At 46.4% G+C, this 27,211-nt stretch overlaps 1 protein-coding gene across 1 annotated transcript in view; it reads right to left on the reverse strand.

Annotated features, from left to right (window-relative positions):
* Tbcc (Tubulin-binding cofactor C) overlaps nt 1–25,971 on the reverse strand; it is a 39,469-nt gene extending 13,498 nt beyond the window's left edge. The window contains exons 1-4 of the mRNA XM_037419211.2: nt 25,677–25,971; nt 24,237–24,281; nt 12,106–12,348; nt 11,448–11,614 (exon numbers count right to left, since the gene is read on the reverse strand). Coding sequence (XP_037275108.2) covers nt 11,448–11,614; nt 12,106–12,252 — 314 coding nt within the window. The 5' untranslated portion in view covers nt 12,253–12,348; nt 24,237–24,281; nt 25,677–25,971. The remainder of the gene's footprint in view (nt 1–11,447; nt 11,615–12,105; nt 12,349–24,236; nt 24,282–25,676) is intronic.
* Between the last annotated feature and the right edge of the window lie 1,240 nt (nt 25,972–27,211).

The following is a 27,211-nucleotide window of genomic DNA, read 5'->3' on the forward strand; positions in this document are numbered from 1 at the left end:
GGATCAGCAGCCGAGTACCTTAGCCACTAGACCACTGCGGCGGGGAAGGCCTCGTTGCTAGTAATAGACACATTAGCATTGTGTTTGATATTATGTTGAGGTATCACTTATTGCAGCTAGTGCATGAACAAATTCATGTACTAAATAAATACATCTAGCTCTGTGTTGGATTTGATCAGTCGAGATCTTTCTGATTACACTGTAGAAGTCGAGCCGGGGCACTCTGATCACCACCTCGTAAACATATTGTTACCGCTTCAACCACTACAAAGGTATAAGCAGCACGTCTCTGCGCATTTCTTTAAAGACTTTTCTCACGCCAAGCATTATCGATCACATGCAAAACTGTTTGATTTATTTCCAAGGCAACACTGCTCAGTTACTTTGGAACAAGTTCGAAAATATGTGCCACTACAGCCTACATCATTTTGTCCTCAACAAGGTAAAGAAAGTTAAAAAGCAAACACCTTGGATGAATCATACGATCATTCAACTAAAACTCACGATAAAGAGATATAAAAAGAAGCATGCGCAGAACTCCACCAGCAGTGCTAGTGCGCAAATTTCTGGAGCAACCGGCAATCAGAGCTTCGCATACATCATAAATGCCACCATACTGTCCTTTATTTATTTCTTTATATTCCCAGAAAAAATGAGTAAATCCTGACGTGCTGATATTGAGAGAAGCATGCAACATGCTGCCTGTGCATCACCGCTGTGTTGCAATGAAGCACGTTTTAATTTCCGCAGGTGCGCATTTCAGTTGACCACGAGATTGTTTTTTTTTTTTTTTTCTTTTTGCACTGGAAGTAGTGAGGATGAATTGCTTCAGCTGCCACTCTTTAGTATTGCTCTGTTGCATTTCCTTGTGGTTTTTAGGGGCTGTTGTTTGTGCGAATTTGTGGTGAAATTGGGACTGGGAATCAACCCATGGCACCCAAAGTTTTCGAATTAACCGGACTAGTGCTGATCGCCACTTCAAATTATCCGCTCAGACTTGCATTGCAAAATACAGGACCACAGAAATATTTCAATTGAGGAGAGATTATGAAATAACAGGCTTCAAATTAATGAGGTTTTACTGTAGCCCAACTCTCTCCTATTGTTAGCTTAAGGGGGGACATGAGTTGTGGAGACCGAAAAATCGCGAAAAAACTCGTTTTTTTATTGCATTTTTGAAATCTACAGCTACTGATGCACTTTTATTGTGAATTTTATGCCTGTAATATCATTATTTTAGCCGCTAGGGCCCTTTATATGGCCCTTTATAGCTAAATCTGAGTCAAAATCGGCGTTGAAATCGCACAGTTTCTGTGACGCGCCCCTGCTTTTTCATGTGAGCCAGCGCAGCCCGCTTGGTCTCATTTGAGAGAGCCCTCTTTCGCCTTCAAATTCCCGCCAAAATGGGTCCAATTCAACCATAGGCAGCTTGTAAAATGAGCGGCAAAAAGAAGTATCAGAGCACCTTTCTATTCGCTACTTCGCGCACGTGACTTGAGCTTGCCTCCCTATTGGTGGAGGCTGCTGGCTTCGTCTGCTCCGGGTATTGAGGCGTGCGTCCATGCGCGCCATTTTGCCTCAGTGTCAGCGAAGAAGTTTCACGATGTCAAATCCTGAGTGCAAATCCTGCACGCGGCACAAGTTTGGTGCAAAAAAGGTGCGAAGGACGCTAGTAGCGAATTTCAAGAAGTGCTCCATGATACAGCAAAACCCCCGAGACGCTACACTCTCCGCGTCCCATAGCGAGGTAGTCGACGCTACCACGGAAGGCCTAGCTACCGCATCAGTTGTCACGGAGCCTGTGCATAGTCCGTCAGCCGCGGAGCCTTCGAGCAGGGGTCGCGTGCCTCTAGATACTATCTATCGGCAGCAATCTGACTTGGAAGAGGAGCGAGCTAAAGCTGAAGATAAGTTATCAGAGTTGTCGTCCGCTGCAGCGATGGAGCGTAAACACGCATTCGTGGTTGACGGTGCCGACAAAGCAGCTATGTTCCCAATTATAGATTTGGACACAGTGAACAGCGCTTTGTTAGTATGCATGCAACGGAGAACTGCAGATTGTTCGCGACGACTGGGAGTTCGGATGCGCCGTGAAGTTGCGTTTTGTGTGTTCGACCTGTGGGGAGAATGCGTTGTTGTGGAGCTCGCCGTGCGTATGTAGCGATGAACGCATGAAACCTTTTGCTGTGAAGGTTTTGGCCACGCACGCCATGCAGGCAACGGGGAACAGACAGACCGCGCTGAATGATGTGTTCTCGTCGATGGGCATCAGCCGTCGGAGTCTTCACACAAAAACGTGGCAACACTACGTGAAGACGAAGTTGGCAGCTGCGGCCGATCGTGCTGCGCGCAATTTGACGAGCGATGTGCGCGGTCGGTTAGCGAACTTTACGCCGAACTTAATATAAGCCACATGGGAAACATCGCGGTGTCGTTTGATGGGTCATGGATGACTCGCGGTCATTCGTCGCATATCGGTCTCGGCACCATCATTGAATTGTTCAGCAAGCTAGTGCTTGACTTCATTGTTTTGAGCAACTTTTGTGCTGGATGTGAGTCGGGCCCAAAGGAACGTGGCCATTTTTATGCAGCGTGGAAGGAACATCATTAGTGTCAGAAAAGCAGTGACAAGAAGACTGGGGAAATGGAGGTTGAGGCTGCCCTCATCCTCTTCGGGAGGTCACTTGAGCGGCACAACCTGCGCTACACCACGGTGCTTTGGGACGGGGACAGCCGCAGTTACCTTACGCTACAAGAAGATAAGGTTTATGGGCATATCCAGTGGAAAAAGAGGACTGCATTAATTATGTCCAAAAGCATATGGGCACTGCTTTGTGCAACTTGATTGCAAAACACAAAGGCCCTGGCCTTGAGAGTCTTGGGGGAAAGGGCCGCTTGACAGGAGACCTGATCTCCAAGCTCACCAATTATTACGGGTGGGCTCTGAAGACACACAGTGGTGATGTTGATGCTATGCACACAGCAGTGATGGCCACTTATCATCGCATCACGTCCAATGATGATATGGCAAACCACACTCTGTGGCCACCTGGTCCAAATTCCTGTTGCAAACAAAATGCGGCAAAGGCCAAGAGGAAGCCGATTCTCAAACATTGCCGAAAGCTGCCTCCACATGTCTGCCAAGCCTTACTTCCCATTTATGAGCGCTTGTCAGACAGAAAGCTGTTGCAACGATTCCAGCGAGGGAAAACCCAAAATAACAACGAATACCTGCATTCAATGATCTGGGCGCTGGCACCAAAAGAGCGACATGCTTCGCTATTCACGGTGAAGGCAGCTGTGGCAAAAGCAGTGCTCAAGTTCAATGGAGGCAATAAAAAGGCACCAGAAGACATTATGAAAGAGCTGAGCCTAAACCCCAGCTGGCAAAGCCGCAGCCGCATGGCTGAAAAGTATTGACGGCGCACGGCAGCATCAGTCAAGAAGCAACAAGCAACGGAGAACATGCACCAGTCCCTGAAAAAGCGCCACACAGGGACTCATAGTAAAAAAGACTACATGCCTAGTGCATACTGAGCATTTTCAAGTGCAGTTATGTACATGAATGAGTTTTTTTTTTTCTTTTTCTCAGTTTTCTTAAAACATAATTTTTGGTGACTTTACTAGTTTGTCGGGTCGATATTGTTACGGGGATTACAAATACGCGGAAGAGAGAAACGAGTGTATTTGCAATATTTACAGGATAGTAAAGAAGACTACATGCCTGGTGCATACTGAGCATTTTCAAGTGCAGTTATGTACATGAATGAGTTCTATTTCTTTTTCTCAGTTTTCTGAAAACATGATTTTTGGTGACTTTACTAGTTTGTCGGGTCGATATTGATACGGGGATTACAAATACGCGGAAGAGAGAAACGAGTGTATTTGCAATATTTACAGGTAGGTGTGACACCCCAGGGCTGCTAGGATCTCGCACTCCGATTCTGCTTCTTCTTCATCGATGCATCTACGACGACGGAGCCATGTCCACTGCCTCGTAACATCACCCCCGGCGTGCAAAGTGCCGTCACGGCGCGGCTAAGTCAATCAGGAATGGAAATGTAGTAGCGTTTTAGTCGCGACACATGAACATCAGTAGGTGGTGTGGCAGAAAATGAGTGTGCTTCAACGAGAGTGATGAGGTAGTCGACGTCGGTGACCTTAGGGAGAACTTTGTAGGGCCCGGTGTATCGTGGTAGAAGCTTCTTGCACAAGCCTTCACGCCGATGCGGCATCCAAAGTAGGACGAGAGAGTCAGCAGGGTAGTCATCGTCGCGGTGCCAGTCATCGTAGCGGACTTGTTGTGAGGCCTGAGAAGCAGTGAGCCTAGTGTGCACGATTTGGCGAGCGACGCGGGCTCGAGAAGCAACGTTCTGAGCATACGCTGTTGGCTCGGTAGTATCAGAAGAAAGGAGTGCGTCGAATGGCAACGCAGGGTTGCAACCGTACAGAAGAAAGAACGGAAAATAGCCGGCGGTGTCATGCCTTGATGAATTGTACGCAAACATAACGTAGGAGAGCATTGCGTCCCAGTCACGGTGATCAGCAGATACGTACATGGACAACATGTCTGTAAGAGTTTCGTTGAGGTGCTCTGTGAAACTGTTGGTCGGGGGATGGTAGGCAGTAGTAAGGTGATGTTCAGTAGAGCAGCTACGGAGGATTTTGTCGATAACTTTTGCGAGAAAGCAGCCGCCACGATCTGTCAGGAGCTGGCACGGAGCCCCATGCCGCAGAATGACGCCATTCAATAAAAAGTCGGCGACGTCTGTAGCGCAGCTACTTGGCAAGGCACAGAGTTATAGCGTATCTGGTCGCATAGTCAGTTGCGACAGCGATCCATTTGTTGCCTGACACGGACGTTGGGAAAGGTCCGAGCAAGTCGAGGCCGACGCGGAAGAATGGTTCCGGTGGAATGTCGATAGGTTGGAGCAGGCCAGCCATACCGAGAGCAGGACGTTTGCGACGCTGGCAGCGCTCGCAAGCAGCAACATAGCGGCGCACAAATTTATACACGCCAGGCCAAAAGAACCGTTGCCGCACGCGGTGACAGATGCGTGAAAAACCCAGGTGTCCTGCCGTCGGAGCGTCATGCAGATGTTGAAGAATGGTGGCACGCAGGTGTCGGGGAATAACTAACGAAAATTCCGGGACATCAGGATTCATGTTGCGGTGGAACAGAATTTCGTTGCGGAGGACATATTGACGGAGCGAAGGGTCGGAATGTCCTGAAGATACTCGCTCAATGACCGTATTGAGGGTTGCGTCCTGGTGCTGCTCTGTGCTAATGTAGCGCAAATCGGATATGGCGAGCACACAAGAATCGCTCTCATTGACAGCGAGGCTAGCAGGGTCCCCAGGATAACGCGAGAGACAATAGGCATCTTGGTGTAACCTAGGCATCTTGGTGTAACCTGCCAGACTTATAAATTACGTCAAAGTTATACTCCTGGAGACGTAGAACCCAGTGACCTAGGCGACCTTGAGCGACGACAGCTAACACAGAGCGTGGTGGTCCGTAATAAATGAAAACTCCCGGCCATACAAGTAGGGGCGAAATTTCGCTACAGCCCAGACCAATGCAAGACACTCGGGCTCCATTATCGAATAGTTTCGCTCAGATGTGGAGAGAAGGCGGCTGGCATGCGCAATAACACGCATTTGGCCCCCCTGGTGTTGAGCGAGGACGGGGCCCATGCCGTGAGCACTGGCGTCTATGCGAACTTCAGTCGTCGTGGACGGGATCAAAGTGAGCCAATATTGGTGGAGAAGTGAGCAACTGGATCAGCGTGGAAAATGCAGCTGCTTGGTCTTGGCCCCACGAGAAGGGCACATTCTTTTTGAGAAGATCAGTGAGTGGTTGTGCAATTGTAGCGAAATTGCGTATAAAATGTCGGAAGTACAAGCATAAGCCCAGAAAACAACGAATATCTTTTGTAGTAGAAGGCAGAGGAAAGTTCTTGATAGCGCTAATCTTGTCAGGGTCCGGTTGGATGCCAGCAGCACTTACACGATGACCAAGGATCGTGATTTCTCATCGGCCGAAATTGCTCTTTTTCGAGTTCAGCTAGAGTCCCGCTCAACGAAAAATGGCTAGAATGGTAGACAAACGAGTTAGGTGGCTTTCAAATGTTGGGAAAAAAACAATCACATGGTCGAGATAGCAAAGACAGATGGAACATTTATAACCACGGAGGAGAAAGTCCATCATGTGTTCGCAAGTTGCCGGGGCGTTGCACAGCCCAAAAGGCATAACCTTGAACTGATAAAGGCCGTCCGGTGTGACAAAAGCAGTTTTTTCGCGGTCTAAGTTGTCGACAGAAATTTGCCAATAGCCTGAATGCAGATCTCAAGATGAGAGGTATCGCCCGCCATGAAGGCAGTCAAGGGCGGCGTCGATTCATGGCAGCAGATATACGTCTTTGCGGGTTATCTTGTTCAAGGCACAGTAGTCAACGCAAAATCACCAACTGCCATCCCTCTTTTTGACTAAAACAACAGGTGACGCCCATGGACTTGAAGAGGCCTCTATGGCTCTTTTGGAGAGCATCTTCTCGACTTCTCGTTGTATGACCTGGTGTTCGGACTATGAAACACGATATGGTCGCCGTCTAACAGGACTAGCATCGCTGGTATGTATTTGATGACGCACAACAGACGTTTGACCTAAAGGGCGGTCATCGATGTTGAAAATATCTCGGTAGGTGGTCAGTACGTGGTGGAGTTGCGCAGCCTGACAGGGCAGAAGATCAGGGGCAATCATCATCGTGATTTCATCGGTAGATGCGTTTGCTCGGCTGGCTGCAATAGGGGACGAGCAGTCTTCAGGGTCTAATGTCACAATGTTACATGCATCAAGTGGGGAAACATGCATGGCCTAACAAAATGCCTAGCGGGAGAACTTGGGTCGAACTACTAAAGTTGAGAAGCGGCAGCTGAACGTAGTTGTCCACGATAGTCACGATGGTATGCGGCACGGCAACACTTCACGCCAAGAGCACATCCACTAATGGAGACACTATGTAGTCACCGTCAGGAAGAGCTGGTGATATCGCTAAGGCCACAAACGTGGAGGCTTGCGGCGACAGCCGAACATAATCAACAGCCCACAAGCGATGTGACAGTGAGGACGGCACAGCCCCAAGTCGAGGCAGTTCAAGTTGGAGAATGCCGGTTGCACTGTCGATGAGAGCGGCATGAGTGGACAAGAAATCCAATCCAAGAATCAGGTCATCGGGGCACTGCTCAATAACTGCAAAGAGAACAGATGTGGGGTGATCGGCGATTGTGATGTGTGCTGTGCACATTCCTGTGATGGCAAGACTTTTTCCGTCGGCGAAACGAATAATGCCAGAAGCAGCCGGTGTGACAACTTTCTTCAGGCGGCGATCAAGTCGGGCACTCATCACAGAAATATGCGCCCCGGTGTCAATAAGTGCAGAAACAGTTAGGCCGTCAACGTCTACGTCGATCAAATTTCGTCGTGTTGGCAGGACAAGGAGAGGATTTCAGGTCTGTATCGAGGATGCAGCTTCACCTCTAAGAGCTGCAGCGTTTAGCTTCCGTGATGAGAATTGAGCGGGGAATTTGGGCGTAGTCGTAGAGGAGAAGGGGACGACGGACGACGTCCAGGCGGTGAACGAGACTGATGACGTCGAGGCAACGGTGAGCAGCTGTGCTGCGTATCAGGGGCATCGAAGGGTGGAAGGCAGCGGTAGCTGTTGGGGATCGGCACAGGAGGCTGGAAAAGGCGATAGCTGTCAGCGCGGCGAGCAATGTTATACTGTGTTCGAGACGAAGACCAATGGTTGCAGCAATACCGTGCCACGTGCTCTATGCGGCGGCAGTTACAGCAGATTGGCCGATCGTCCACCGTTCGCCATTCGGCCGGATTGCGAGAGCGTGGAAAAGACCGTTCCTGGGCGATAACCTGGGGCGAGGCGGCGATCTTGAACGGAAGCCAATTGGTCGAGACTGAGCAACGGCGCAGACATCGAAGCCCAAATTGCCGAGTTCTTCCCGCAGAATAGACTGTACCAAGCAAACCTGAGGTACTTGCGAATCGACGTGGCCGTTGGTGGGAAGAGCAGGTGTAATTGCTCTGATTTCCCTGCGGACGAATCGCGTAATTTCAGACGCCGGTGAAGACTGCCGATAAGACGTCAGTCCATCTTTGCAGGAGGACGTAGCAGCGATGCTCGGCAGTCGAGTGAATGACCTTGAAATACGCCTGCTTTTGGCATGTTCAAAACGCCAGCATTCCTAAAAAATTTCCTCGACAGTCGTCGTGCAGTTCCGGCACATTAACAGGTTGAACGCATCATCTGCCATCCCCTTGAGGACGTGGCCAACCTTATCAGACTCCGACATGTCGTTGTCGACTTTACGACATAGAGCCAGCACGTCCTGTATATACGAGATATACGGCTCTGCGGACGTCTGAGCACGTATAGACAACTCCTTCTTTGCAGCCGCCTTTCGACCGATGGGCTTCCCAAATAAGTTGCGAAGCTTCTCTTTGAATGTGTCCCAACTGCCTATCTCCTCCTCATGGTTCTCGTACCAGACTTTGGCCGTGCCTTTCAGGTAAAACAGCCCGTTGGCCAGCATAAGAGTCGGGTCATACCGGTTGAGCCCACTGGTACGTTCCTAGTCAGCTATCCAGTCGTCAACATCAACTTCGTCCGTATCGCAGAACATTCCTGGATGTTTCGGATGCGTCAGCACGTAGGTGGGGGGGGGGGGGGCGGTGGGGCGTTGGCATGGATAGTGCAGGCGTCGCCGAGGCCGATGGAGAGGTGGCCGTGGGATCAGTCTCGTGTTCCATCACGGAAACTCCGATTTGATGACCACTGCGGAGCTCTGTTGTATGGCGCTTCGTTACCCAGCACATACACCAATTTGTTACGGGGATTACAAATACGCGGAAGAGAAAAACGAGAGTATTTGCAATATTTACAGGTAGGTGTGTGTCACAAGCCGAGCGCTCAAAAAAGAGCGCGCCGCCAAATTCTCGCGACGAAGCGCCGAGAGGTCAACGATAAAAAAAGAAAACAAGCATCCAAAGACTCCCCAGGCGCGCGACCCTCTCCCCTCAGAAGCGTAGGTTCGCCAACGAACCTCCTCGCATTGGCGGCCGAGCAAGCCCTGGAACGTTCTCGATGGAAAGGGGCGTGGTGATGCAGGGTTGCGTCATCCGTCGCGGACGGCCCTTGTACCGTCTCGCCCTTTCCCCCAGCCTTCGCTGCGCATCGCGCCGACGAAATGATGAGAACTTTCTGGAATCTCGCGCGGAAGGTATTTAATCGAGCAGCGGAGATGGGAGATCAGGAGAAGGAAGTTAGCGCCAGAGTGCGCAGGGTATCCCGCCGCGTCTGTTGGCGAAGGTTTTGTCCGTAGTGACAAAGCAGGAGAAGACTGAAGTTAGCGCCTGAGCGCGTAGGGTATTCCGCCATGTAGTCGGCGAAGGTTTTGTCCGTAGTGACAAAGCAGGAGAAGAAGAAAGTATGCGCCAGAGTGCGTAGGGTGTTGCGCCTTGTGGGTGAAGCCTTTTGTCTTCCGTGACAAAGGGGAAGAAGAAGAGGATTTCCACCTGAGGGGTGAAGGCTCGAGCTACAGGCAAGAGTGTGTGTCTACCGCTATCGAGCGAAGACGCGTGGCAACATCTGCGTGTGTGAAGCCAACGTGTTTCCGGCGAAGAAGTTTGGAGCCTGGAGAGCGGCCAATTGAAGACGCGAGGTTTCCTGGAAGAGAAACTTCGGGGGCAGCGGAACGACAACAACGCTGGACTTTGAGTGAGTGATTCTCGGAAGAGTATCATTCAGCCTTTTGTTCCAAGGACTTTGGACTTAATAAGTTTTCGAACTCTTTAGTCTTTAAGTGTCTTGGTTGTTCGATGCATGCGACTGCATTGTAGTGCGTATTGTTGTCTGTGTCCGTTGTTTCGAGTGTGGCTGATTGTACTGTGTAGTACGTTGTTTGATTGGTGACATATTGTATTCAACTATTGTGGAGTATGCATACTTGTGTTTTGTGTTGATCTGCCATTATTGAGAATATAATTTTGTTTTGTTTATCGACTCTTGGCTCTGACCTGTTCTTTGGGCCACAGCCGGCGTCCGCTGGCGCGCCAAAAAGGACCACTTCTAAATTGTCCACGCTTTCGTGGTGCGGTTCGGGGGGCCGATACTTCGGCCCTTGGAATTAGCCCGGCGATCGCCTCCCGAATTAACAAGACCTGTGACAGTGTGACACCCCAGGGCTGCTAGGATCTTGCGCTCCGAATCCGCTTCTTCTTCATCTATGCGTCTACGACGGCGGAGCCATGCCCACTGCCTCGTAACAATATCTTGCAATCTAGAACAGCTAGAGCAATAATTTTTTTTATTAACGTAAAGCCAAATCTGTGTATTACAAAGTGCTGAGAGCAGAATTTCCATTTGCTGCCTATATAACTTTAGAAGGTATTAAATTTCTTTGTATGTGATAGCCATGACATGACTCCTCAACTTTCATCCTCTGCAGAATCACTAGTTTTTCTTTAATTTGAAATCTGCTTGCAACATTGCACTTACTGCTAATTGCACTGTTTAGCTATGCAATAATATATACTTTTTGATAAGCACTTTCTTTTTCTATTGTCTCCGAAACAACAGAGTGGCAGCATTGTGTATCTTTTAAATTAATTGACCTACAATGAAAAGTTTTGCATATTTGAAAACAGCAGGAGAAACTACATGAGCATGTATATCTTCATCATGTTTGGTCCACAAATACAGAAAATATCTCCACACACCATGTCCCCTCTTAACAGTGCAGGCTCATGACTGAGTCCGGCAGGCACTGACTGCCACAATGCCATACGTGCTTCAAAAACAAATGCTATATTCCACAAAGCGTGTACAATGCAAGAGCTCCAGTTGCATTCATGTTTTGAATGTGTGCAGAATGCAACAACAATGCAAACTTAAAATTCTGGCCCTCACCGCTTTCTACTGTTCTCTAAACCCAGAGCTCTTAAAATTTAAATGTTACCAAGCAGAAATATTAATTGCAGGACTTTCAAGGCCCCTGAAAACATACAATTTTCAGAGGTGTCAAGGACCAATACACACATAACGACAATCACTAGCATACTAAGGGCAGTAAGAAGCTACCTGATGAATCATCGCAGATGCTTTGGCAAGAAATTTTGAAATTCCAGGTTGGATTTTGTTCGCTTTTTTCAGCAATAAACTAAATATGGTGAAGAAAGATAAGGTTATAACTCTACTATTAGTGTTCTTTTCATTGTTGTTCAGGCCTGAAAGCACCGAGGATTCTAGAAGAACTTGTTGGGTGAGATAAAGTTGATAGTTTGCGGTCTTTCTGTCTACTCTATTTTTCCTGTGTTTGTCCGATATTTGTGCACATATCCTACAAAAAGCGCCCATGACAAGCTGGCTCACCTGCCAGAGGATGCCACAGAGCCCCTAGCCGACTTGAAGGCAAAGCGCTTGCGTGGTTTGAGCTTCTCCTGCACCTCGTCCACTCGTGACCTCAGTGCTGCAAACTGCTCCTGAACCCAGCGCAAACTGGCCGCAGGCAGATGACTTGCCACTTCCGTAATTATGGCCTGAAAGCATGGCAACACAAAAAGGAATTAATTTAGGGCCAATGCTCCTAAAGCCAGCAAGCCTGTTGGAATATAATGTACCAACATTAAGCTCCATTTTCTTAGCGTCTTTCATAAAATGTATGCTCTATTAATGATCTGTACAAACCTAAAAAAAAAGGTACCATGCAAGTTTAAAATTTTCATTTGTTTTCTCTGTTCTAAAGTTGTATACGAAGTTTTCATATTTCCTATATATGCCATGGCCATTATAGTATGTGGGTATGAACTACAGTTGCATATATCTGTGTAAGGCTTTGAGATCTTTGTGCTCTTTGTGCATCTTTGTGCACATCTAGCCTAACTACAATCTTCCTTTCTTTTTTTTTTTTTTGTCATGAACAACGAAAAAAAACTGCCCATGCCAATTTTTGCCAAACTAGTTCTCAGTGCCAGGCACACTTAGAAGTGGTGCTTTCTGGCACAAAGGATGACACAGCAGAAACAGTGACCTGCAACTCCTGCAACTTCCCATCTAGCTGTGCCAAGTCATTGGTGTCCAAGAGCTGCTCCAGCTGCCGCTTGCTCTGGCTGAACTTCTCCAAGAGGTCCAGGTGCTGCTCGTGCTGAGGTCGCCCTTCTACGGCAGAGGACCCCATGATTGGCAGCAGCCACTCACTCCTCTACGCCCCAGGTCTTGTAGTCGTACGTGCGTATAGCATTATTACCGACCGCATCAGAGGTCTTGTAGAATACTGGAAAGGTAAATGATGCAATGCAATGAATGATGGATTCACAACTCGTCATGGATAGTAACTCTACTTTCTAAAATACCATTGGCAAGGCTGCGAAATGCCCAGAAATTGTGCATCAAGGAGCGGGCAGAACTGTTAAGAAGACGAGAAAGTTGAAGTGTGCACATGCACATGGTCAGAGGAAGTTCACATAGTTCACATCCAACATCGGCAATAAGCAGACATCTTTCTGATATGTACGGGAAATCAGTGGTTTCGCTACACTGTTGGTGCCGAAACACGAGAAAGAACCAGGGACTTGTTTATGGTACTGAACAACGTATGGGGAATCAGCCATTTTGCTACAGGCACATTAAACCAGGAAGGTAAGCATATAAAGGGTAAGCCTAACAACAGTGTTCATGTTTTTCAAATATAAAAATATGTTCATGTTTTTCAGATATAAAAATATCAATCAATCAATCAATCAATCAATCAAAGAACTTTATTTTCACTAAAAAACAAACATTTACAGTGAAAGAAGGTGGCTGGGAAAAAAGCTGTCCAATGACAGCTTGACAAAGCCCCAACCAGCGGCAGTAAAACGAGAGGGTGCAGCACTTGGTCTCAGAGAAGACAAAAAAATAAATATGCAAAGAAAAATGCTACACACTTTGTTTCATTTTACAGAAAGAGGAGCAAGAGCGAAAGGCCAGGCGAATGGACAGAGGCTCTTACTCCTTTGGGAATTCGGCATGCATACAAATGGTTTTGATGCATGTAAAACAATAAAACATCAGCATGTGCATAACTAAATGCAAACAGAGCAAATACAACTTCGCATCATACAAAATACCTCTAGGCAAAAAAAGCATTTACAAACACTTCATGAAACGATAGAATAAAATGCTTTATATAAAATAAAAATATCATGCAAACACTTCATGAAACGAAATATATATCATGCAAAACACTTTATGGAAAGAAAAAAAGACATATCGTTCAATCAGTTCAAAAACATTGCATTAAATAATGCAATAATGCAAAATACATTAAATAATGAAGATTGAAACTGTAATAATAAATACAGTGAAAAAGCCATGTATAAACGGTGTATAAAGATGTCATTGATAAATTATCGCAGCACGTAAGAAAACGTTCTTTACATAATGTTTGAAACGGGGTGCGTAAAAGCCTATGTCATTTCTCAGAATGTTTAATAGCCCTAGTATTTGATATTATAGGTCCTGGCGTCTGTGGTTTGTTCGCGTGAGTGGTGGCGTTGTTGTTTGGTGGCGTAACTGATATCGTGGAGATGAAATTGGTGTACTACTAATATGGAGTCTCTGCTTTTTTATAAGCAATAGTAATCTATAATAGTAAAGTTGATTTGCTTTTATCAATGAATGTTTATTGAAAAGATTGTGTGTTGGTAAGTCTCGCGGCCTACCATGAAAGCTTCCGGAAACTATTACCTTTTTTTGCAGTTTATTTAATTTGTAGTAATTTCTTACAGTTGTTCCCCAGACTAATGCACAATAACTAAGTTTTGAGTAAAAAAAGACGTAGTACATTGCTTTTTTTAGTGGTAGTGGTATAAGACTATTAATTTTATATATAGAACCTCCTACTTCGCTAAGGTCAATGCTGAGCATGATTTTCCCAAATGAGGTTTTCTTGAAACTATACACTCAAAAACTTTTGTGTTGCTACTCGTTCTATCTGGTTTCCTTTGAATAAAACAGTAATATTAAGAGGCATTGGTTTATTTATTGGCTTAAATACAATATATTTAGTTTTTGTACCATTTAATTGAAGTTTGTTTAAGTTCAGCCAGTCAGACAATATATCTAAATAATCATTGATTTCTTTTTAAATCTGTTTTAGTAATGTGCTTGAAAAGAAAAGAGTAGTGTCATCTACATACATGACTATGTTCGGTGTAGGTGAAATGCTTAGGAGTTTGATAATGTATGCCTATGTTAAATAATACTAGGCCCAGTATAGATCCCTGCGGTACATCAGTTTCTATTTTAAGATGGGGAGAGGTCACCTGATTGAGAGAAACATACTGAAAACAATCCGTTAAATAGCTTCACATGAGTTCTAATGCTGTGCCACATATCCTATCAGTGTGAAGTTTCAATAACAGTATTTCGCGATTTGCGGCTGTGTTCGGCGGCTTTTACTTGCTGGGATACTGATACAGCTTTGCACGTGGAGAGCGTCCCTTGGTGCTGTCTGCATTGTTGTGGCAGCCCACAACACAACAATACTTCCGACGTCGCCGACGCTTCCGGGGGGCTGCTGCTTCGCACAGCTAGCGTCTCGTTTTAGCGCGCCAAGCTGACAGCATGACGCCTTACCGACTGCAGTTCTGCGTTTCGGCGAAACACATTAACTCGCCTGTAACCTCGCCCGCGTCTCTCAAGTTTTCCAGAGCTTGCCGCCAGGGCCAGGCGCGGCGTTGTCGTCACTCCGCAAACTTGAGCTTGGGTTTTCTATACTGCGATGCGCTAATTATAGCATACTTATTTAAAAATCATTCTAGTCGAGAGTTAATAACAGCCTCAAAAAGTTTTGAGAAGAGTGGTAGTATTGATATTGGCCGAAAATTGTTCGCGAAGTGATCTGCACTCCCTTTGTGAATTGGGGAGACTTGGGCTATTTTAAGTTTGCTTAGGAAAATTCCATACTCACACATTCTATCGATAATATGGGCTAGGACTGTGGATATAATATCTGATGCATAGTTTACGGGAGAGGCCAGTATAGCAGCTGCATTGCACTTAAAACTTCCGATTATCTCTTCAACTTCACTTGGAGTCATAGGAAATAACAAAAGGGAATCGGGCAGAGATTGTTTCACTACAGGGAGTCTTAAAGGCCAACTCCGGTGATTTTTTTACCGTGTCAGAATAATGGTGCTTTTATGTTCCTTAGACAGTCTTCTCACACACCCAACAACTGATATGCTCAAAAAACGCGAAAATAATTTTTAATTACCGAAAAACTACAATACCGAAACCGAAACCCAACCGAGTGCGATTGTAAGTGTGACGTAAAGATTTGCCTGACGTTTCCAGAACCTGCCTGATTGCACACAATGCCTGCAAGGTGGCATTACTTGTCCATGCAGTCCGCAGCGATCGGCTAAAACAATTACGCTGTTATGGTGAATCGTGTGTGGCTCACAATGACGCACGCCCACCAACACGGAAAAGGAGATCGCATGCTCATTCATGGAAGCGCCGGCCAAATCCACACAATCCATAGCAGACATGCAGACGCTGCAGTGACACACCACTTTGTCACTTCCGCCAGGCAAAACTCAACGTCACACACACAATGTTGCCATTAATACTGGCAAACGAGGTGAGCACTTCGAGGCCAGCTATAAAATTCATTTGAAAAAAATCTGCGAAACTCTCAAGCCTGCAATTTGGCATGAATGGCACAATCGTGCAATTAAACGTACCCAGTGAATTTCATTGAGATCCATTGATTTCGATAAATCGCCGGAGTCGGCATTTAAATTTGACTTCAAGTATGCGTTACAATGTACAATGTGCAAATCTATACAAATATGCATGCGCATATAATAGACATAGATATTGCAACGAAAAGGTGCAAGCGTAGGGGATGCGGAAGAAGAAGAGTAGTGGAGCTGGCACTTGGACGAATCGGACTAGGCCGCTCTCAGAAGTACGCTGCTCTTTCCCAACGCCTTTTCACCTCATCTGTAAATAAACACATTCATTCGTAACAGTTTGGTGGAAAGTGCCGGGTACATCGATCTGGACGACCCAGCTCTACCAATTTTGCGACGGAGCAGACGCTTGGCAGGCTTGCCACCGCAGCTACCAAACATGAAGGACGCAGGAGCAGGCCATAACAACCTTTCCGCTGATGAGCAACACTCCTACCCGCCAGGACAAGCACGCTGCAGCATGCCGGAACGTCAACCAAAGACCTTCTAGGGGCAGCCGGATGAGGATGTTGAGGATTGGCTCAAGCACTACCAAAAAGTGAGTCGCAGCAATCGCTGGAGCACTGCTAAGCAGCTCGAGAACGTGGTGTTTTTTCTTGTTGGCACCGCGTCTCTTTGGTTCAACAACCATGAGAGTGCGTTAACCACATGGGACATTTTTGTGGACGAGCTGAAGAGGTGTTTTGGTGACTCAAATACTCAGCAGGCGGTCAAGCAAACACTTTCAAAAAAAGGTCAATCAGGCGGAGCAAACACTTTCACGCAGAGCTCAGTTACCTGGCAAAACATGCACCACCTACATCAAGGCCATGTTGAAGCTTTGCGGAATCGTGAGTGCGACCATGTCTAATGAAGATAAGGTAGGTCATCTCCTCAAGGGAATCGCGGAAGATGTGTACAACTTTCTTATCACTAAGGAAGACCTACACGCAACTTCCGACCTAAGGAAACACAGCCGAGCATTTGAAGCGCTAAAGAGGAGGAGAATCCTACTGAAATTCGGACGTCTTGACAACGTTCCCCCGACTGCAAGTGTCAACCTTCTGTCGCAGGACATCTCTTCGATTATAAGACGAGTGGTTAAGGGAGAACTTGCTCAACAGCAAGCTGTGGACACCGTCAGTGTTTGCCATCAGTGTGAATTCGACCAATGCCCCAATGCACCACCAGTACCTCGGATGCGTCAGGGCTACTTTAAGCCTCACCCAAATTACACCGATCGGTTCGAACGAAGAAGTGAATGGCCACTCGAAAACCAGGAATGCAGACAAGCTGCATCATGACGATTTACTCCTCAGCTGCCATCTCCCGGCTTTTATCAACCAACGAGGTCTACTTCGCCGGGGACAACTAGACGCGACACCCATACTTGCTACGACTACGGGCTACCTGGACACATCGCTAGGTACTGCTACCGTCGCCAGCAGCAAGCTCCACAATTCAACGTGTACACGCCCCATGTGCCTGCTTGCGAGTCTCGACCATTTCAGAGCTCTTTCCAACGGCAACACGCAGCACGTGCAGACTAGCCTTGCTCCGACCGCAGCGTTACCCCACCACCAGCACGCCAACAGCAATCCCTGTCCTCGCTCGAGGACGCCACCGCCACTGGGAAACTAACTGGTGCGACCGGTGGAGGCGAGGCCACAAAATCATCTTCCCCAAGACCCCCTTGCGTTGTAATGATTGAGAACAAAGTGAGTGTTTTTGTAAACACGTGAGTACTGTTGCATTAGTTGATCCCAATGCTGCGGTTTCAATAATGAGCATGTCTTTTAAAAATCGCCTAGAGATTAAAGTAATGTCTGCTTGGAATCGAAGTTCTACGTTCCGCGGCATAGGGAGAGAAACGTTGAGCCCAGTTGGCGTTTTTTCTGTTTTACTTTCTGTAGGAAATCAAACAATTAGAGCTGAACTAAGGGTGCTTGCACGTGCGCCCCACGATATTATTTTAGGTATCGATTTTTTTGCGTGAATGTGGTGCCACTCTGGATGGTGGTGTTGGTGGGATTTGTTTTCGTTCTGTGTTGCCCTCTTCATTGACAGAAGATACCGTTGACGACAGCTTGGACATATTTTCTGTGTTTCAAGACGTCTGTTTGGCCCTGCATACTACAATGTTCATGCGTGTGAACTCTTCACGTTGTTGTGCAGGTTCTTGCTACGGTTTAGCCAAGCCGAACTTCAGTAACGCACTTACGAAAAAAGTTATTGTGCCTTGTTGCCTCGTGCTCGCCGTCGATGGTTGTGCCAATTTGTGGACTATAACAATTTCTGTGCAGCCCATACCTCAGCCTGCAGGACTTAAATTGGCAAGCTTTCAAGAGCAAAGTACTCTTACCATCGGCAGCCATACAGAAACCCCACACCAACTTGTACCCCGACTTGTACCCGGACTGACGGCCTGCCTCCTGGCAGCCAAGGTTCGGGCCCTCACCGACGCCGGGGTGTCCGTCTCCTTCCACTGGCTGCCCTCCCACGTGGGCATCACTGGAAACGAGAACGCGGACACACTCGCCAAGGCTGCCCACCAGCCTGGTACTCCCTACTCCTGTGCCGTGGCGGCCAGGGACTATTCACAGGCCCGTCTCAAGAGGCTCCTTGTCACAGTCCACCCAGACCCGAGGGTGGCCAGCGGGCGAGGACCAAAGCCTCTCCCAGAGACGGGCCTCACCAGGAGAGAACGGGCCTCCCTGTTGCGACTGCGGACCGGCTGCGTGTGGACAGCCGCCCGCCGCCACGCCAAGGGCCTCTTGTCCCACCCCGGCCTGCAGCCGTTGCGGAGACCCAGAGACCCTCGAACACCTCCTCGTGCCTGCCCTGGCTTAGCACAGGAACGCTTGAGGGCCTACACGGCCTACAGGAGACAGGGTCTGCCCGTCTCCACCCTAGAAGACCTGCTGTTCCCGTCTCGTCCACATCCAGCAGCACTCCGCAGCCTGGCGGAGTTCGTGGAGGAATCGGGAATTGCTGCCTACCGCTGATCCCAGGAGCCATGCTCCCCTTGCCCTTGCCGACGGCCTGCTGCTCGCGCTGAAGCGGACCGGACATCCCTCCTTAAACACCACACACTATTTCTCCTATCCTCTTTCATCCCCCTCCACCCCACCCCAAAGGCACTACGCCATGTCGTCTGTAGGCAGACAGAAATTAGGTGCCTTCTTCCTTTTCCTCATGAACCACTAACAACAACCCCGACTATTCTAACAGCATTGACCGCATGATCAACAAGTCGTTTCTTTCAACTGAACAGTCTCTGCTGCAGGAGGTGCTCGCACGCTAAGACTCTGTCTTTGACTCTGCCCTAGACGAGACGTCTACTGTTACGCCATCATCTTCCCGTACGCAACACCGCATCTATACAGGCCAAGCACCACCAATACGCCAAAAGCCCTATCGCGTATCGCCTTCCGAAAGGAAAGTCATCGCTGAGAAAGTTGAAGACATGCTAAAGAAGGGCGTCATACAAGAATCGTGTAGTCCGTGGGCAGCTCCTATCATTCTAGTCAGGAAGAAGGATAATTCATGAAGATTTTGCGTAGACTATCGCCGCCTAATTGCCATCACAAAAAAGGCGTCTACCCATTCACGTAAAGATGACGCCGTGGACTGCCTGCATTCTGCCTCCTATTTTTCTTCTGTTGACTTGCGTTTTGGGTATGGGCAAATTCCTATGCATCCCTCAGATGAAGAGAAGACGGCTTTCGTAACATCTGACGATCTTTTTGAGTTTAACGTTTTGCGCTTCGGTTTGTACAATGCTCCAGCAACATTCAAGAGATTCATGGATACAGTACTCCGTGGACTAAAATGAGAAATTTGCATGTGCTATTTAGATTACGTGATTATCTACAAAAAGACTTCAAGAGCATAACCACCGCCTCTCACTTGTGTTTGAATGCTTACATGAAGCTGGCCCTGTTTTAAACTAAAAAAAGTGCCATATTGGAGAACATCAAGCCTTCGTATTAGGCTTTCTCATGGACAAAGAAGCCATACGACCAGACCCACAGAAGACCTCAGAGGTTCGCAAATTTGAGCAACCTCGAACAGTGAAGGACCTGCGAAGTTTTCTGGGTCTATCCTCATATTTCCGCCGACTTATTAAGAACTTCGCACAACTTGCCTCCCCACTGACGTTTCCTTCTTCATAAAGACACACCATACTTTTGGGATGATAAATGTGAGGCTGCATTTCAACATCTGAAGTTTTCATTAACTTCAGGAACCATCCTGAAGCATTTTGATCCTGACGCTTTCACTTAACTTCGTACTGATGCTAGTGGGCTAGGTGTTGGTGCTGTGCTGGTCCAACTCTGCAACAGCTGTCAGCACGTTGTAACATATGCCAGTTGGACACTGACCAGAGCAGAGAAGAGCTACACCATCACCGAGCTCGAGTGCTTAGCAGTCGTCTTCACTATTCAGAAGTTTCGACCGTATTTACATGGCCACGAGTTCACAATAGTGACTGATCATCACTCACTATGCTGGCTTGTGAGACTTCGCGACCCGTCAGGCCGGTTGGCTCGTTGGGTGTTGCGCCTCCAAGAGTACAGCTTTTCTGTGACCTATAAGAGCGAACGATGTCACACGGATGCTGACTGCTTATCCCGCCTTCCTTCAGTACACACCAATGCTGACGACGATGACATCAATGACTATTTTCTGTTTCGTCCGACTTCCCACATACCAGCAGCTTCAAACGTGAGCAACAGCGCGACCCTACCTTGAAATCCTTGCTCAAAGCTGCACATAACTCCACCGATAAGCACTTTACAATTTCAAATAGCTTGCTGTACAAAAACTGTTCAGCCGACGGCCTCTCGTTGCTTCTAGTGATGCCGAAAAGCCTGCGCCAAGTCGTCCTTCGTTCTATGCACGATGACATAACATCCGGTCATTTCAGTTTCACACATACGCTACATCGACTACATGAGAGGTTCTACAGGCCGAAAATGTGGAAGACCACAAAACAGTACGTCGCCAGCTGCGCTATAATGTCAGCGCTACAAGCGATCCACCACTGCCCCGGCAGGTTATTTGCAGCCCATCCCTCCATCGACATCCCCTTTTGAAAAAGTTGGCATCGACTTGCTCGGACCCGTTTCTAAGACCACATCTGGCCACCGATATGTCATAGGGTGCCTGGATTATTTAACTCGTTATGCGGAAACGGGCGCACTGACATAGGCCACAGCAGCCGCTGTTTCCTCTTCTGTTATAACGGGTCATACTGCATTGTCATCAGTGACCGTGGATGGCAATTTATCGCCGATGTGGTTGAAAAAATTTTGTGCCTCTGTGGCTCCTCTTATCTCCACTCCACCCCTTACCTTCCGCGAACTAACGGTCTGACTGAGAGAACGAATCGAACTCTTACGAATATGCTATTGATGTACATAGGTGCTGACCACAGGAACTGGGACGCCATCTTACCGTTTGTTACTTACGCATATAACACCGCCAAGCATGAAGTTACTGAACATTCGCCTTTCTTTCTGCTTTACGCACGAAGCCCACATAGTTTTCTGGACACTCTCTTACCTTTTTCACATGAGTAAGATCTGTCCATCGCTCAGACGTTGTCTCGTGCTGAAGAAGCACGTCAACTAGCGCGCCTTCGAACATTGTCTCCTCAAGAACACAGCAAGAGTCGCTACGATGCCAAGCATATCCCCGTAGAGTTTTTTCCTGGCGACTATGTTTGGCTGTGGACTCCTGTTCGTATAAAAGATTTGTACCGAAAGTTTCTAGCAAAATATTCCAGCCCACTTGTGATAGTCGCTCGTCTCAGTGGTGTGAATTACGTTGCCGCCTGAGTCACAGCCAATAACCGGCGTGCGCGCGTTACGCAAATTGTTCACGTAGCCCGCCTCGAACAATACCATCATAGGCACATGCAACTCGCTCGACGAGCTTCGTCTGTTGCCGGGGGAAATGCAACGAAGATGTGCGAGCGTAAGGGACGCGGAAAAATAAAAGTAGTGGCGCCAGCGCTTGCACTGTGTGGTTGGGTGAACCGGACTAGGCCTGTCTCAGAAGTACGCTGCTCTTTCCCAATGCCATTTCACCTCATTTCTAAATAAACCACATTCACTGGTAACAATATATATATGTAGAGTATATTGAATGATTGAAGAAGGAAGACAACTTGAAAAACACGTTTATGCTCTATTATTACAAAAAGCAAGTTTGAATGGTTACGTGAACAACCCTCTCATTTCTTTTTTTGTGTAGAATAAAACATCTATTCTTTGCATTTCAAAATTGTTTAATGTTGTTGGGATGATGTGACAGATGCATTGTGTTCCCATAGAATGTGCGTGAGAATGGAACGTGCCAAGGTGGTTGATATCGGACGTGGTATGTAACTTCATTTTGTTTAGGGTTTGCGAGTTTTTTATCAAACACAAACAGAAAACATCATAGAAAATGGTATCTTAAGCAGAGTACTATGTGACAACCTATTAAACAGTATGCTACACTGCAAGCTACATCTGTGGAATGTATTCTAAATACTGCACTGGCACAAGCCATACTTTCTTGAGACACATTCAATTTTTTCCGGAGTAGTAAACTGTGTCAATTATGGAAGCAGTGGCAACTTCTTTTTTATCATCTTCACTCCTCCTTTCTTGGCATCACAAAGGCAGTGCATGTACACAGTGAGCAATGTTACCACTGAGTGGTTACTATATTGCTAGGGATGCTCTGAATATACAAAAAAAACTTTTATCTGGCTGCGCCGTAACGAAGGCACAGCTGAAGCTCATCTGTTGGTCAAGCTACTCTTTAAGAGCATGGTGCTGAGCTTTTGGGTCCATTCTTTTCGTGCAATTGCCACACTGGCAGATTGTGTGCTAAAAGCTCTTGCTTTCACAATTGTAATTGTTTGGGCACTCCAAGCAGAGCCCCTTGTAAACAATCCAACGACAGTTTGCCATGAATTGCTGATGTTTTGTCTCCAGCATGGGTATGCACTGATTTGCGCCCCCTTGATAACTTATTTTCCTGATAACCGTGTTAAGAAAAAACAATGCTATCACCTTGTCTTTGTCACTACCAGTCGAATGGGTTCTGGGAGGAAGGAAAACTAGAGATAAAGTGGCATTTCGAGAGACATCTCCGGGACACACAACAATGACAGGTAGAGGCTTTTGTCTACTGTCACAATGTTTTATAGCTCAGTACCCCTCTCTTTTCTAAAGTGCCGACTGTCCTTGCATGAAAAAAGAGTGTCAACAAAATAGAAACCTTGCGGACAGTCGGGCGGCTGGAACCATATTTCAAGTAGCTGCCAGTGCCACTCATTCATTGTGCTTTAACTCACAGCTGTAGTGAAGACTTATGACAACCCTGCAGGCTAGCCTGTAAAACTTCCTGCTGATATAGGGGCATGTTCCTTTGAGAAAGTACTTCTACAAGTGACCCAGTTTGTGCATGTTCAGGCTGGTCCTCTAACCTAGGAGATCGGTTCACAATGAAGCCTGCAAGTGTCCTTGTGAATAGAGGCATAATGTTGCATTTTTGAAAGAAATATACTTTCTTAGTGCGCAGGGAACGTTTCAGAAGGAAGAAAGGGCAGAGAGGTAGGGAAGAGCGCTCTGTCCCATCTCTCTGCTCTTTCTTCTGAAACGGTCCCGGCGCACTAAAAAAGTATATTTCTTTCAAAAATGCAATACCAACCAGCCCAAGTAGCCACCCTTTTGCATAATGTTGAAGAAGAGGATGAGCTTGCTGTGACTTATATCATGCACCCCACAAAGTAGCTGGCATAGCATATGCATGCCAGTGTTGTACCCACAAGTGCAGCCAAAGTGCTGGGAAGATAGCTGTACCACGCATAGAGTGAATACCGCAACAGTACGAAGTGAGATGTAGGGCTTGTCAATCTCGGGAAGACCATAAAATAAAGGTGGTTTTCTTTTACTGGAATCATAATTCATTCAACACAGTGAAAACAAATGAGCAGAGCAACGTAAACCAACTATCAGTTCAGTTCAAACGCCGTCATAGCAGCAAAAGCTAGGACTGGAGTGACAGCCTCCAGCCAACTAATCTCACCGGCGAAACCTGCTCCTCGACACCCTCACTACCTTCCCAGTTGGTCGGTGAAAGGAGTTTAATACTACACATTGCCACTTTCGCTGTCAGTGGCCCAGAAGAAAAAATAAAGATGATTCCATAACATCGTGAAATAAACTCATTTTTTTGTTACAGCTTTTTGAAAGTCTTGCATAAAAAAACTGCATGAGTTCCTCTTTTGAGAGTCAGGACAGACATTTTTTTTTTTTTTAATCCATTCATGTCAAGAAATATTGCAGGGGTTTGTCACATTGCAATAAAAGGACTGTTTTTATGATATCATGCAGGATTTAGCAGAGTAGAATAAATTTACAGAGAGTGGAAAACATACCTTCTAGACCAGGCTTGAAGTACTGGTACAACCAGTATCGACTCTCTACAAAAAAAAAAAAAAAAAAAAGAGGATACATACCAAGCAAGATGTGCTGGGAAGTAAGGCACTCTAGTCAAATAGACTGAAAAACTAAGTTTGGAGAATTAGATCCTCATTCATTTTGGGATCATAGGGAATTAATCAAAAGAAAACAGCAAAAACTTAGTTTTGACTGCTGCACCAAAACGACACCATTTCAATGTCAGCACAATGCCACAAATTACAAGTTTTTCTTTTCATATCTTGATCGCACTGGCTCAATGGAATTTTCCCTGACTTGCTGTCTTAAGCCTCTCGCATCCTCACAATACTATATCCTCCACTTCTACAATAAATAATGATGCAAGCCCAAGCAGATGCTACCAAGGAGCTGTGACATCACGGCTTGGTGCCAAAACCTAGAGGCACCACATCCACTTACTCATGCATCACCAATCAAGAGCAACCCCAGGTGGTCGAAATTTCCAGAGCCCTCCGCTACGGCGTCTCTCATAATCATATGGTGGTTTTGGGACGTTAAAGCCCACATACCAATCAAATCAACCAATCAAGTGCACCCTTGAGTCAACGGTAGTTCTACAAGTGTTTAATACCAATTTGAAAGATAATTATTATTTAATCAAGTACCTAAGCCGATCCTCTCCTCTGGGTTGCTCATTTTATTTCACGTGCCTTTCGAGACCACTGGTGAAATCTTGCCCTCCTCAAGGGATACGTTCAATCAGGTTGCACTAGCTCAATCCCCCCGTAGTCACTTCGCTAAGCTTTCTTTTTGACGAGTACACATTCTAGACACGGCTGCAGTTATTTTCTGTGTACTTCACCTCTGTTCAATTTTATTCAGTTATTACACTTTATTAGACCATTCAGTTACGAGGCAAGGACGGAAGCAAACAGGAGAGAGGCAGGCAGGCGAACCAGGTCAGTCACACGCTAAAAATTGTCATGCGTGCAATCTTTAACGAGTGTTCTTGAAGAACAATGTACGAGTTGTGCAGCGATATCGTGGCCGACGCCTTTTGACAATAAATAACTTTAAGGCATTCCCAAGACCGGACCATGATCGGCTAGTTCAGTAGCATATGTTCAATTTTCCATCGCTTGATATTTCAAAATATGACCGATATATTGCGACAGCATCATCTTTACTTTCAATTTATGGCAGCATACGGCGGCGATCTTTTTTCTTCTACCAGCCAACCAGCAGGGTGCAAGTTCCATTAGACTGAGTTCAAGCTGGTTTCTGGAAGATGGAACGGTAAAGCTTTTATTTTGTCACTTTATTGGAGAGCCCCGCGAGCAAGACAGGAATCAAGCAGGACAGTAACTCCCGTTACGGAAAGTCGAAGAGAACAGTATAAAAACACGCCTCTGTCTGAGAGTACAATCACTCCCTACCTTGAGATTGACTGAGGTGCCGGAAGTAACAGTAGCAGCCAGCAAGGGCACTACATTGTACTGCTGTCACTACGACCCAACCAGTGCCGAGGGATTGCACAATTCTTCTCCAAGCCCCGTCCTTCCGATGCATTTAACTAAGAGGGAGAGAGCACGGTTGGGTGACAACATACCAAACACCACCTACACACCCCGATACACCAACAACGGCCGTCTCCGCGCCGATGATGCATGCTCCACGGTAGAGTGTACTAGAAGCGTTGAGTGGCGAGACCACGCCTCGCCGCCTGATCCCTTCCGCGTTGCCCGTAGCGGCGGCGCTGCAGTCGAATAGTACTAAAAGAGCCACGCGCAGGAACTGCTATGTGCTTCGGCTACTCTAGAGCGTTTTTTTTTTTCATGCAGATTTCTTCGTACGGGCCCAAAGTTCATGTCTAACACATAATGTCATAACCCTTAAAGGCTGAAACGCCAAAATACTGAATTCGAGCTTCATAAAAGTCATTTTGAGAGATCAAAAATTATTTAGGAACGGCGCGCCTTATTCTGATATCTTCTGTCTTGACTCTTTCTTCGTTGGTTAGGCGTCTACAATACTCACAATAACTGAGCCGACTTTTCGGAAGTTAGCTGTGCTCAGAAAGCTGTGAGATGAAAAAAAAACAGTACCGCGGCCAAAGCGAGCACAACCATGAGGTCATAAGTAGAAAGGGAAGAGGAAGGGAATCTGAGCCCCCTGCACCAGGATTTTTTTTTCGTAATTTAACCATTCAGGTTATACTAAAATGTTCACACGCATTCACAGCGACCATAAATTACCAAAGTTAGTCGTTCTGCTGCACACTCCATCCCCTCAAAAAAAGAAATATCCTGGATAACGCTGCGCCAAGAGATTACAGTTAGCGAAGCTGAATATAGCGTGTCTCTACATATGCGCACTGTAGATTTCACCTTTTCAACAGTATGAGCAAGGTGTCAAAGCTAATTCAAGTCTAACGGGACCGGATGATAAATGCACCACGGAAAAATAGCGCCTGTTATAAGGGGCATTGCACGGATATTGTTAATGGGGCGACAAACTTGGGTATATATATATATATATACACACACACACACACACAACATATATATATATATATATATATATATATATATATATATATATGATCAGAGTTTCTTCCGGCTCCCGTAAAAAAAGTTATAAACTTCGAGAATAGTGCAGTATAGGAAACAAAACAATAAAATATTTATTTAATCCTAACAGTTTCGGCTAGTGGACCAGCCTTCTTCGGAGGATGTATCATAACTTGTATCATTTCACTTACATCCTCCGAAGAAGGCTGGTCCACCAGCCGAAACTGTTAGGAATAAATAAATATTTTATTGTTTTGTTTCCTATACTGCACTATTCTCGAAGTATATATATATATATATATATATATATATATATATATATATATATATATATATACAGTATAAAAAGAGGTCGACAAACGTGCGAAAAAACACTAGTTTTACTAACGTTTCGGCAGGTG

This window comes from Rhipicephalus microplus, chromosome 6, assembly GCF_043290135.1.
Source record: "Rhipicephalus microplus isolate Deutch F79 chromosome 6, USDA_Rmic, whole genome shotgun sequence".
NCBI lineage: Eukaryota > Metazoa > Arthropoda > Arachnida > Ixodida > Ixodidae > Rhipicephalus > Rhipicephalus microplus.